Source organism: Brachyhypopomus gauderio, chromosome 16 (genome assembly GCF_052324685.1).
Source record: "Brachyhypopomus gauderio isolate BG-103 chromosome 16, BGAUD_0.2, whole genome shotgun sequence".
Classification (NCBI taxonomy): Eukaryota; Metazoa; Chordata; class Actinopteri; order Gymnotiformes; family Hypopomidae; genus Brachyhypopomus; species Brachyhypopomus gauderio.
The window spans coordinates 13,915,208-13,929,390 of NC_135226.1; the positions used below are offsets into that span (position 1 = coordinate 13,915,208).

General features: G+C 45.4%; 1 protein-coding gene across 7 annotated transcripts in view; it reads right to left on the reverse strand.

Moving 5' to 3' along the window:
- Positions 1 to 885: 885 nt before the first annotated feature.
- Positions 886 to 14,183, reverse strand: part of mecom (MDS1 and EVI1 complex locus) — a 30,721-nt gene continuing 17,423 nt past the window's right edge. For all 7 annotated transcript variants that reach the window (XM_076976350.1, XM_076976346.1, XM_076976345.1 and 4 more), the window contains exons 10-16: positions 10,105 to 10,271; positions 9,753 to 9,830; positions 9,296 to 9,465; positions 8,849 to 8,993; positions 4,549 to 4,785; positions 4,244 to 4,415; positions 886 to 3,680 (exon numbers count right to left, since the gene is read on the reverse strand). In XM_076976350.1, the coding sequence (XP_076832465.1) occupies positions 3,552 to 3,680; positions 4,244 to 4,415; positions 4,549 to 4,785; positions 8,849 to 8,993; positions 9,296 to 9,465; positions 9,753 to 9,830; positions 10,105 to 10,271 (1,098 nt within the window). In that variant the 3' untranslated portion in view covers positions 886 to 3,551. The remainder of the gene's footprint in view (positions 3,681 to 4,243; positions 4,416 to 4,548; positions 4,786 to 8,848; positions 8,994 to 9,295; positions 9,466 to 9,752; positions 9,831 to 10,104; positions 10,272 to 14,183) is intronic.

Consider the following 14,183-nt stretch of genomic DNA (forward strand, 5'->3'; position numbering starts at 1 on the left):
TGAGAGCTTGAGAGTCTCTAAGTGTGTGTGTGTGTGTGTGTGTGAGAAGATGTCAGTAGGATTTGGGGTGTCAATGAGAGCTTGAGCGATGAGCCAGGTCATCACATCTCTCCACCTCATCCATCATTCGTCTCAAACAAACGAGAGAAGCACCAATGCCTCCCTCTCTCTCTATCCCTTCCTCCCTCCTTCCCACCACTCTTCTGTTGCTGTTCTGCCTTTCTTTTTCCATCTTTCCCTTAGCCTTCGTCATCTGTCTGCTCTCTCTCTCCCTCTCCGTCTCTCTGGCAGAGGGACAGTAGTGCTGTGTGGGAACAGTGACCTGGGTTCAGCATTGTGCTGCTTTTGGCAGCTACTGTGTGTGTGTGTGTGTGTGTGTGTGTGTGTGCGCGTGTGTGTGTGTGTGTGTGTGTGTGTGTGTGTGTGCACGTGTGTGTGTGTGCGTGTGTGTGCACGTGTGTGTGTGTGCGTGTGTGTGTGTGTGTGCGCGCGTGTGTGTGTGTGTGTGTGTGTGTGTGTGTGTGTGTGTGCGTGTTTGAGATAATGCGTATTTGTGTGTGTGTCTGTGTGTATACATACAAATGAAGCACTTTATATCATGAAAGTTTGTCATTACATGCATTTGCTCTTGCTCTTGTGTGTGTTTGTGCATATGTGTGTAAATTGACTCTTTGCCAGTAAGTCTCCATAAGTGGACATAATAAAATCACCTTTAGGTAGTAAGTGGAAGTTAGAAAAAGCATGATCCAGAGAAAGAGAGTAAGGCCAAGAAAAGAGATGTGAGAGAGACGATGAAAGGCACGGAGGGATAAGAGAGGGGAGGGAAGATGGAAAGACATCACTTACTGAAGAGTAACAATGAGGTAATGGCAGTCTTGAAAGAACCCACGGGTTTACACTGGAGTGCTTTATTTCTGAGTAGCTCCTCCCACATTACTGATTTGAAATGCAATACAGTTACATCGTAGAAAGCATTAAAACAAAGTACCTCAACTCGCCAATTACTCTTAAAAATGGGATTATAAACAACAACAAACCAAAATAAAATAAAATAAAAACAGAAAAAGAGAAAAAAATAGAAATGTTCTGGTCCTTCAGTATGTGAACGAATAAAGTCTGCTATTTATCATACAGTCGGCACCACAAATCAACAGAGACCCAAAACGTCACACAAGCTTGCAGACAAACGTAGAAAATGTCAGTTACAATTCTAAGCCAGACTGATCATGCGTTTTTATGAAGAAGTATTACCAGCTGCTTTTATTCTTTCATTTTTTAGCCCCGTTCCCTCCATTTTTAATATCTTACACTTGAATCAATGAACTTGTCATACAAAAAGGCAAAAACAATGAAAAACCCCTACGTAATAACTATATCATTTACCAGTTTCATTAGAAGTATAAGATGGAATGAACGTTTAATACTATCTGGCACGCAGACATACTGTATTCTACAGACTCCAGCAGACCGTGGAGTCACTCTCCCGTTTCACCAAAAGGGAGAGCTCAAGAGCAGTGCTATTCAGTAAACAAACTACAGTTTGTCAAGAAATAAATACACCTTTCAACATACACAGCAATAACATCAACAACATCAACCAAGAATAAAAGGAAAACAAAATAATTTTAAAAAGTGTGTACTGATTGTCTAGAAATGAACGACACACAAGAATGGAACAGCTAGCGGCTAGCATACAAGCTATTTAGTGGTATTATTGACCGGATAAAGAAGAGGGTTACCAAGGAAACGGTAGAATGCCCTTCACTCAGTTTCTACAAACATCAGTACTTATGCTAGTTTATTTTCTCAGTTTAGAAAAACAAAAACATTTTTTATTTTTTACAACCTTTCTCCAGAAAAAAAGAAAAACCAAATAATAATAATAATAATAATAATAATAAAACCCAACAAAACAAAAACATATTTTACAGAAAACATCTCTACTGTCATTGGACAGCACAGAGGTACTGGGCGGAGACCAGGTTGAAGATGCAGTGCTTTCATTGGACATAGTCGGAGAATAGTTACACACTCTCCACATCTTTACATCTTTTTGAAAGATTAGCATGTGTATATGCTAATGAGCAGTTTCCACATTACCTCTTATGGCCCCATCATTTTGTTTAAATATATTATACAATAAATTTAAATGCCAGTTGCCCATTTTTATGTATCCTTTAAAAATGACTAATTGTCATTGTCTCTGTACAAGGTTTAAAGGGAGTGGCACCAGTATCAGCCTCAGATCCCTGACAGTTCCAATGCTGTCATTTATCTGCCCTGATTTTACAGGCTTTTAGATGCTATGCTGCTGTTCTGTGGTGACAGTAAATTGTGAATTTGTGAAATTCATGACTGTGAAACCATATAGTTATAGAACTGAATGAAGATTATAGGAAGGATCAATGTCCAAAATATGCATTTACATAACGTAGACAATAATGTGTAGGACACAGAACGACAATGTGTAAAATGTAAGAATGTTGCTGTCCGTTGCTTCAGTGTGTATAATTTGTTAAACAGCTTGATCTCTGTCTTAAATGTCTTACATGATCATCTTCAAAGGGAGAGCAGAGAAACTGCTGCTTGTAAATATCAAAACTTATATAAAAATTATTTTGGAAAGGATACTTTTGAACATGCTAACTAGCACCATGAAGCTCCAGATGGTTTCTGATCCTAGAAACGCCCCAGTCATGTTTGGTAACAGGAGGAAGCCGAAAAGGAAGCCAGGTTCCTCAACCAATCAGAAGCCTGGCTGTTAGAGTAGGTGAGTAGAGGGGGCGTGTTTTACACTGGTGTAGACAGGTGGGACGACCAATAAGGGCATGATGTGGCACCATGATAACAAGTAACACACTTTACAAATTCACACACACACACACACACACACACACACACACACACACACACGTGCACCTTTAGAAGAGATTGAAATTGTGTGTGTGTGTTTGTGTATTTTTGTGTTAGAGAGTGAGTATTCAGCCACATCCATTCACAGATACTGTTGTGATCTTTTTTTCATGTGGAAGACTCTTAAGGAGATTGTACAGGGCCTCCAACAGTTATATATACAGGCAGCCTGGAAGTATCCAACACACAAATATCAACACTATAGCAACCTTTCCCTCCTGATTCACCAGCTGGCATTGCTGTGCAAAACGTAGAAATTGGACAGAATAAATATGGTTGTTATTATTAATGCTTTCATCATCATTTTCATGATCATAATCATTGTATGTCATTGTAAATTTCCATAAAAGTCAATAATTTGAATAAAACCAATCAGTTAATCAATCGTTTGTCAGGTTATTTAATAAGTAAATTACTTTATACTGATTTTTGTGTGTGTGTGTGTGTGTGTGTGTGTGCGTGTGTGTGTAGACCATGGACCAAGACAAGTGTTTCACAATAACAAAGAGCTCTATCCCCCAGGGAATGTGGTTCTCTATCTGCCCAGTCAAGGCCAGTAGTTTGGTCCTAGTGCCTGTGTTTGGGGTCAGAGGTCATAGGTCATGGTGGGGAGGTCACTGGCACAGCCATGGGGGTCATCATACGTGACTAAGGGACTGGATGGCGTTGGACTCGGCCGTGCGTCCGAGAGCATGCCATATGGAGGTGGCGTGTGGAGTGGCAGGTAGCGGGTCCTTATCAGTCAGGGACAGCATCATAGCATAGGCCTGCAGAGAGACAGAGAGAGACAGACACCATTATAGCATAGGGCTGCAAAGAGACAGAGAGAGACAGACACCATTATAGCATAGGCCTGCAGAGAGACAGAGAGAGACAGACACCATTATAGCATAGGCCTGCAGAGAGACAGAGAGAGACAGACACCATTATAGCATAGGCCTGCAGAGAGACAGACACCATTATAGCATAGGCCTGCACACACACACACACACACACACACACACACACACACACACACACACACACACACACACACACTTTCTGAAGATAAAAGCTAGGTCCCAGCTGCTGGGGGTCATACAGACAACAATAATTACAATAATTGCCTCATAATAACATCAGTAATTATTAATTAACTAATTAGTAGCATATGATATGTAATTCATTAAACATTATAGTACAGCCAGATTGGATAATTATCTTGGGGCATATTACTGACTGAGATTGATTCTAGGAAGTAGCTCACTTCTGATTCTGACTGCCTTGTCAAATATATAAAAAGCATTTCCTTATTTAAAATGGCTGCCTATGTATGTTGCCGTGACAATACCTGTGACTTGGACTTTCTGTACAGTGGTTGCTTCACAGCTTCCGTCAAGTGGGCGGAGCCAAATGCACTGACGTCACCATCACTGAGCTCTGCCTCTTCCATGCTGAAATGACGGATGTGATCCAGTGTGGAGAAGCCACTATGCTCTTCATCCTCATCATCCTCATCAAACCTGGAGGAAGCCGACAGTCATGGCATATCTGTTACAAAATGTGTGTGTGCATAGTTCTGTGTGTTCTGTGTGAATGGTAATTAATTTCTTCTGGATGTATTTTAATAATGGTTTTGTGCATGTCTGAGTTCACCTCTGTGGTGAAGATTTGCAGTTCATGTCCAGATGGTTTGGCCCATCAAAGTCTAGGTCGTCAGTGATGTCATCGGCCAGGTTGCTGGGCGGAGCCTTGTCAGTGAGGTTGCCAGCAGCGACGGTATGCTCTGCTACCTCTTCCTCTGCCCCATGCTCCTCCCCGTCCTCCTCCTCCACGTCATGTGACCCCTGATTGGTGATGGCTTTCTCCCCCCCAAAATGGTTGTCATTCAACCTATGAGAGGAAAAAAGCACAATAAATATGAAACAGCCTTTACCTTGTGCACTCCAAAGAAATGTGTTATTAATATTAGTAACTATTAGTAATTCATATATTACAAAATGGTTGACAAAGGCATACGAGTAAAACCATGTACAAAAATGCTACAGAAACACACACAGTGATGTGCTTGAATGGAAGTAGAATGCATTTGTGCTTAGCTTGTGCATCTGTGTGAGTGTGTGTATGTGTGTGTGTTAGAGTATGTGTGTGTGTTAGAGTATGTGTGTGTGTGTGTGTACGTTTGAATGTGTGTGTGTGTGAGTATGTGTGCGTGTGAGTATGTGTGTGTGTACGTTTGAATGTGTGTGTGTGTGTGTGTGTGCGTGTGAGTGTGTGTGTGTGTGTGTGTGTACACATATATCCCTCTGTGTGTAGGCCTGTGCCATGACGGTGTCTGTGGGTGAGCCTGACAGAGCTGACAGCAGGCCATTTATATACTGTGCTTGTGTCATTCTCATTTCTCTCTCTCTCTCTCTCCCCCTCTCACTCGCTTTCTCTCTCTCTTCCCCCTGGTGGAAGACCTTGTCTCATGCTTTTGTTTATTTCTTGCTTTATCTCCTGTTCATCTAATAGGGCAAATGTTTAGTGAGAGCAGAGACAGTAACTGGCCGTATCCCTACAGTGATCCCTAGTGCTCACTCACACACTCCCATACGATCACTAGTGCTCACTCACAGACTCCCATACGATCACTAGTGCTCACTCACACACTCCCGTATGATCCCTAGTGCTCACTCACAAACTCCTGTATGATCCCTAGTGCTCACTCACACACTCCCGTATGATCCCTAGTGCTCACTCACACACTCCTGTAAGATCCCTAGTGCTCACTCACAAACTCCTGTATGATCCCTAGTGCTCACTCACACACTCCCGTATGATCCCTAGTGCTCACTCACACACTCCTGTAAGATCCCTAGTGCTCACTCACAAACTCCTGTATGATCCCTAGTGCTCACTCACAAACTCCTGTATGATCCCTAGTGCTCACTCACAAACTCCCGTATGATCCCTAGTGCTCACTCACACACTCCTGTAAGATCCCTAGTGCTCACTCACAAACTCCTGTATGATCCCTAGTGCTCACTCACACACTCCCGTATGATCCCTAGTGCTCACTCACACACTCCTGTAAGATCCCTAGTGCTCACTCACAAACTCCTGTATGATCCCTAGTGCTCACTCACACACTCCCGTATGATCCCTAGTGCTCACTCACACACTCCTGTAAGATCCCTAGTGCTCACTCACAAACTCCTGTATGATCCCTAGTGCTCACTCACAAACTCCTGTATGATCCCTAGTGCTCACTCACAAACTCCCGTATGATCCCTAGTGCTTACTCACACACTCCTGTATGATCCGTAGTACTCACTCACACACCCCTGTATGATCCCTAGTGCTCTCTCACACTCTCGTATGAGCATTTGCCATCTATCACACACACACACACACACACACACACACACACACACACACACACACACACACACACACACACACACACACACACACACACAATACAAACACTGCCTAGAGGAAATGGGTCACAGCACTGCATCACAAGTAATTTACTCATTTTGGGCCTGGATGTCTTTTGCCATTTCCCAAAAACCTGTGTGTGCATCACCTAGTGTCACAGGGAGAGGGAGAAAAAGAGAAAGAAACAGATGGAGAGAAAGAACATCTAAACTGCAGATACCCCCCCCCCCCACCCCCCACCCGGGAATACCTGTAAATCTAGGATCTGTGATTAACAATGGTACAGCCCATGGTAGGACAGGAAATAATGGATTTGAGGATAAGGGGTTGGACTTGAGCACACACACACACACACACACACACACACACACACACACACACACACACACACACACACACACACACACACACACACACACACACACACACACACATACACACACACACACACACACACACACACACACACAGAGGAACATCATTTGATAGCAAGACTGAAAAACACCAAAACATGATGAGAATAGCTGAACTGGTGTAAAATGAGGGAAAAATGACAACGAGATACATCATCAGCCACAAACTAGACAGAATAACAAATGAACGAACAGTGTGTGTGTGTGTGTGTGTGTGTGAGAGAGAGAGAGAGAGAGAGAGAGAGAGAGAGAGAGAGAGAGAGAGAGAGAGAGAGAGAGAGAGAGAGAGAGAGACAGAGAGAGAAGCAGAGATAAAGGGAGAGGGAAAGAGGGAAAGAGGGAGAGAGAGAGAAGCAGAGAGAGAGAGAGGTAAAGAGAAAGAGAGAGAGAGAGAGAAAGAGAGGGAGAGAAAGAGAGAAGCAGAGAGAGAGATAGAGGTAAAGAGAAAGAGAGAGAGAGAGAGAGGTAAAGAGAAAGAGAGAGAGAGAGAGAGAGAGACAGAGAGAGAGACAGAGAGAGAAGCAGAGATAAAGGGAGAGGGAAAGAGGGAAAGAGGGAGAGAGAGAGAAGCAGAGAGAGAGAGAGGTAAAGAGAAAGAGAGAGAGAGAGAGAAAGAGAGGGAGAGAGAGAGAGAGACAGAGAGAGAAGCAGAGATAAAGGGAGAGGGAAAGAGGGAAAGAGGGAGAGAGAGAGAAGCAGAGAGAGAGAGAGGTAAAGAGAAAGAGAGAGAGAGAGAGAAAGAGAGGGAGAGAAAGAGAGAAGCAGAGAGAGAGATAGAGGTAAAGAGAAAGAGAGAGAGAGAGAGAGGTAAAGAGAAAGAGAGAGAGAGAGAGAGAGAGAGAGAGAGAGAGAGAGAGAGAAGGGGTTTGGCATGATGATGAAAACAGATTGGTTAATTAAAGGGGGGAGCAGTAGTAATTTGTGGAGGATAAAGTATCTATCAGGAGCAGTCACTTTGACAGGAAACACTCCATGACCTCTGACCTCTACCCCTACACCTACTTCCTGTTCACAAACACATGTTGAGACCAGATGTGGGTTGTTGCTAACCACACACACCCCAACTCACACACACACACACACACACACACACACACACACACACACACACACACACACACACATACCACAAACCCGATGATTTACCTCCCATACTCAGGACTATTTTAATGAGAGGGAGAAAAAAAATCGAACCCAGGCCTGTTAGATTTCTATCTGCCTCTGAATCTGTCTGACAGCCAGACCCAGACACACACACACACACACACACCACACAAACATGCACACACAAGCATGCATGCACGCAGATGACGAGAACCACTCAGAGTTCCAGCCAAGCTGATGATCATCGCAGTGAAACGATTAGCGCAATAATCAGACCCAATTATGCTCAGCGCAAGCAGGCAGGAGGCAACGGCGTTACTGCACGTGCTCACAACGAACCAATCACTGAACACATCCACCTGGAGACCGAGCTGCCTGTCTGTAACTCTCACAGGCCATCGGTGACAGGGAAATTAATAACACACAAACACACACACACAGATGAAGGTTAATTAATATGGTCTGAGGCAGTCTGCACACTGGTGTTTGTGTATAATTACTCCTCCACTCCATGTGTTGCCTCCAGCAACCGGTGTGAACTGAAGACTGACAGACTAATAGACTACAGTGTGTGTGTGTGTGTGTGTGTGTGTGTGTGTGTGTGTGTGTATGTGTGTGTGTGTGTGTGTGTGTGTGTGTGTGTGTGTGTGTGTGTGTGTGTGTGTGTGTGTGTATGTGTGAGAATGAGTGAGTGTGCACAGCGCTGAAAAGCCAAGCTGATCTAGAGGGGGTCACTGATTCTCTGATACTTTGGTATCTGGTTACACTTCAAAAGCTCCCTGATTAAAAGACTTCATAGAAGTTTCATAAGTGACTCATAAACCACCATTGACCTTTCAGAAGGTGTTTTTGTGGCTGTTACTCTCTCATGTGTCTTATTGTAAAGTGTGATCTAAATATAATGTAGTATTATTCCTTGTTAATCAAACCCAGGGACGGACAACAGAATGGCTCTGCTGTTTCTCTGATTGTGTGATTACAACGCGGATGTTTCTGAAGACGACGATGACGATTACCCTTCGTCGGAGTGCGGTGGCGAGGCGGCACGCTGGCTGCTGTTGCTGATGAAGTTGCGGATCTCGTTGAAATATGCGTCTTCTTTATCGTCCAGGATCGCACTGCTGTTGTCCAGCTCGGACTGAGGCGATGACATCGCCGTGCCTGCACACGTGGACACACAAAGTCACGCAACGACACGCAACAACACGCAACGACACATTGGTGTAGCATGAGTGTCTCTGAGTTACCTAACACTAGAATTTGACAGCTAAAGTTAAGGTGTGTGTGTGTGTGTGTGTGTGTGTGTGTGCGCGTTTGTGCGTGTATATGTGTGTGTGTATGTGTGTGTGTGTGTGTGTGTGTGTATGTGTGTGTGTGTGTGCGCGCGTTTGTGTGTGTATATGTGTGTGTGTGTGTGTGTGTGTGTGTGTGTGTGTGTGTGTGTGTGTGTGTGTGTGAGATACCTGATAAATGGCCGTTCTCATGTTTTTTCAGATGTCGGTCCAGGTTGGTCTGCTGGCCAAAGCAGCGCTCACACAGGTGACATTTGAAAGGTTTCTCCTTGTTGTGGATGTTTCGAATGTGCCGCTGCAGGTTTGAGGAGATACTGAACGACCGATCACAGTACTTACATCTGTGGAGATCACACACACACACACACACACACACACACACACACACACACACACACACACACACACACACACACACACACACACACACACAAGGACAACAATTAGACACATGTCTCACAAAGCTGCTCTACGGTCACTGTATTAGAAAACTCCCACACGTGCATGCATGTGCAGACACACACACACACACACACACACACACATGCACGCAAACACTCTCATACACGTCACAGACACAAGCCAATATAACTATCAATATATGTTTGTGTGTGTGTGTGTGTCTTACCTGTATGGCTGCTCTCCTGTGTGGGTTCTGAGATGGCGTGTGAGGTTGGCCGAGCGGGGGAATATTTTGCCACAGTATCTGTATAGGGAAAAAACTCCTCTTCAGAACAGACAAAACCCTTAAGAAGCCCACACACATGCCCATGTATGCATACACACACAGACACACAGACACACAGACACACACACACACACACACACACACACACTAATAGACATACTACAATACAGTAGCAGATGAAGACGACATGTTTCACACATGTATTGGAATGGCTTCTTGTAGCTGGCTGAACTCAGCGTGGCACGGCTGGTGTGTGTGTGTGTGATAGGAATGTTTTTGTTGTTATGGTTACCTGCAGGTGTAGCGCTCCTTGCCCTTCCGTAGCAGAGACTCTGGCAGTGTGGTGGGCGGAGCTCGGAAATCAAACATGGAGGGAACTGAGCGCATGATGTCACTGGCGTCTGATTTCAACGAGCTGAACGTTTCCAACTTCTCTGCCATGCTTTCTATTGCTGACATCTGGGAGGACAGAGAGAGAGAGAGACAATTTGTTATTTTAAAAATTATTTTCCATTCATATATTCATCAAATTCATCAAATATTTTACATTTCCCCCATGGATTTCAATAAAGGAATCTTATCTCATAAAGTCCAGGGACACACACACCAATCTACTTCAAAACACACCTTCACACACCCCTCCACCTCAACATCCCTCTCCACCTCAACACACACCTCCACCTCCACACACCCCTCCATCTCAACACACACCTCCACTTCTACACACACACCTCCACCTCAACAAACATCCTGTCTGAAACCATTTCTGGCATTTCACTTCCACATCATTTTGGACGCTCAACACACACACACACACACACACACACACACACACACACACACACACACACACACACACACACACAGTCAGGTCACTGCTCCACACAGACACACACACACAAACACACACATACAAACGCACACACAAACGCACACACACACTCACATATGGATGTGAACACACACAGGCACTGCTGCCAATTTGCTAATGAAGTCTAACGTCGGCTTTCATCACAAGTGGCCCAATTCTCAGAGGAGTGTGGAGACACATGTACATGTCAGACACTGTATGGGAGAAGCTCATGGCCAGGGGCAAATTCTGTGTGTGTGTGTGTGTGTGTGTATGTATGTGCGTGTGTGTGTGTGTGTGTGTGTGTGTGTGTGTGTGTGTGTGTGTGTGTGTGTGTGTGTGTGTGTGTGTGTGCTTGAAAGCATTCACTTGAACACGTGTGTATGTGTGTATACATGAGACTGTGTGTCTGTATGTCTGATTTCTATGTATGAGTTTCAATGTGTGAGCACAGGCATGCAGGTGTGTGTGTGTGTGTGTGTGTGTGTGTGTGTGTGTGTGTGTGTGTGTGTGTGTGTGTGTGTGTGTGTGTGTGTGTGTGTGTGCTGGAGAGAAACAGACAGTCAGAGAGCATGTGTGTGTGTGTGTGTGTGGAGCAGGTCCAGAGTGATTCATGTCCTCTGTTGGGCTGTAAAGCATTCTGTGCACAATGCAAGCAGACAGCACATTCGTCAATATGAAAGATGTTGACGTTGCTGATCAAGACACGGGACAGGGATAATAATGACATCGTCAAGCCAGGAGAGGAGGAGAGAGGAGAAGAAGAGGTGAGAGGACGAGGGGAGATGGAAGGGGATGGTGGAGGGGGGGGACCACTCGGGTCTCCAGACCCATCAGCCTGGAATACCAGTGTGGCCTGTTTGTACCAGACTGCAAATTTGCATTATTTTGCATGCATCAAATTTTCTCGTTTTCTCTCTTTTTTCAATATGTATTCAATGTATTTCAATATGGGTTACAAATCAGACCTGATTCACAGTGAAGGGCACAGGCCAAGTACACACTGACACACACATACACACACACACACACACACACACACACGCACACACACACACACACACACACACACACACACACACACACCAACGGGACTTAACATGTCTTGACATGTCTGGCTAAAGAAAGAAAGAAAAAAGAAAGAAAAAGCTGGAAAGTGTGTGGTTTTGAGAGGTGGAGGTTGTGAGAGGTGGAGGTTGTGAGAGGGGGAGGTTGTGAGAGGGGGAGGTTGTGAGAGGTGGAGGTTGTGAGAGGTGGAGGTTATTAGAGGTGGAGGTTATTAGAGGGAGAGGTTGTGAGAGGTGGAGGTTGTGAGAGGTGGAGGTTGTGAGAGGTGAAGGTTGTGAGAGGTGGAGGTTATTAGAGGTGGAGGTTGTGAGAGGTGGAGGTTATTAGAGGTGGAGGTTGTGAGAGGTGGAGGTTATTAGAGGTGGAGGTTGTGAGAGGTGGAGGTTGTGAGAGGTGAAGGTTGTGAGAGGTGGAGGTTATTAGAGGTGGAGGTTGTGAGAGGTGGAGGTTATTAGAGGTGGAGGTTGTGAGAGGTGGAGGTTATTAGAGGTGGAGGTTGTGAGAGGTGGAGGTTATTAGAGGTGGAGGTTGTGAGAGGTGGAGGTTATTAGAGGTGGAGGTTGTGAGAGGTGGAGGTTATTAGAGGTGGAGGTTGTGAGAGGTGGAGGTTATTAGAGGTGGAGGTTGTGAGAGGTGGAGGTTATTAGAGGTGGAGGTTGTGAGAGGTGGAGGTTGTGAGAGGTGGAGGTTATTAAAGGTGGAGGTTGTGAGAGGTGGAGGTTATTAGAGGTGGAGGTTGTGAGAGGTGGAGGTTATTAGAGGTGGAGGTTGTGAGAGGTGGAGGTTATTAGAGGTGGAGGTTGTGAGAGGTGGAGGTTATTAGAGGTGAAGGTTGTGAGAGGTGGAGGTTATTAGAGGTGGAGGTTGTGAGAGGTGGAGGTTATTAGAGGTGGAGGTTGTGAGAGGTGGAGGTTATTAGAGGTGAAGGTTGTGAGAGGTGGAGGTTATTAGAGGTGGAGGTTGTGAGAGGTGGAGGTTGTGAGAGGTGGAGGTTATTAGAGGTGGAGGTTATTAGAGGTGGAGGTTATTAGAGGTGGAGGTTGTGAGAGGTGGAGGTTGTGAGAGGTGGAGGTTATTAGAGGTGGAGGTTGTGAGAGGTGGAGGTTATTAGAGGTGGAGGTTGTGAGAGGTGGAGGTTGTGAGAGGTGGAGGTTATTAGAGGTGGAGGTTGTGAGAGGTGGAGGTTGTGAGAGGTGGAGGTTGTGAGAGGTGGAGGTTATTAGAGGTGGAGGTTGTGAGAGGTGAAGGTTGTGAGAGGTGGAGGTTATTAGAGGTGGAGGTTGTGAGAGGTGGAGGTTATTAGAGGTGGAGGTTGTGAGAGGTGGAGGTTGTGAGAGGTGGAGGTTATTAGAGGTGGAGGTTGTGAGAGGTGAAGGTTGTGAGAGGTGGAGGTTATTAGAGGTGGAGGTTGTGAGAGGTGGAGGTTATTAGAGGTGGAGGTTGTGAGAGGTGGAGGTTGTGAGAGGTGGAGGTTATTAGAGGTGGAGGTTATTAGAGGTGGAGGTTATTAGAGGTGGAGGTTGTGAGAGGTGGAGGTTGTGAGAGGTGGAGGTTATTAGAGGTGGAGGTTATTAGAGGTGGAGGTTGTGAGAGGTGGAGGTTATTAGAGGTGGAGGTTGTGAGAGGTGGAGGTTATTAGAGGTGGAGGTTGTGAGAGGTGGAGGTTATTAGAGGTGGAGGTTATTAGAGGTGGAGGTTATTAGAGGTGGAGGTTGTGAGAGGTGGAGGTTATTAGAGGTGGAGGTTGTGAGAGGTGGAGGTTATTAGAGGTGGAGGTTGTGAGAGGTGGAGGTTGTGAGAGGTGAAGGTTGTGAGAGGTGGAGGTTATTAGAGGTGGAGGTTGTGAGAGGTGGAGGTTATTAGAGGTGGAGGTTGTGAGAGGTGGAGGTTATTAGAGGTGGAGGTTATTAGAGGTGGAGGTTATTAGAGGTGGAGGTTGTGAGAGGTGGAGGTTATTAGAGGTGGAGGTTGTGAGAGGTGGAGGTTATTAGAGGTGGAGGTTGTGAGAGGTGGAGGTTGTGAGAGGTGAAGGTTGTGAGAGGTGGAGGTTATTAGAGGTGGAGGTTGTGAGAGGTGGAGGTTATTAGAGGTGGAGGTTGTGAGAGGTGGAGGTTATTAGAGGTGGAGGTTATTAGAGGTGGAGGTTATTAGAGGTGGAGGTTGTGAGAGGTGGAGGTTATTAGAGGTGGAGGTTATTAGAGGTGGAGGTTGTGAGAGGTGGAGGTTATTAGAGGTGGAGGTTGTGAGAGGTGGAGGTTATTAGAGGGAGAGGTTGTGAGAGGTGGAGGTTGTGAGAGGTGGAGGTTATTAGAGGTGGAGGTTGTGAGAGGTGGAGGTTATTAGAGGTGGAGGTTGTGAGAGGTGGAGGTTATTAGAGGTGGAGGTTGTGAGAGGTGGAGGTTATTAGAGGTGGAGGTTATTAGAGGTGGAGGTTATTAGAGGTGGAGGTTATT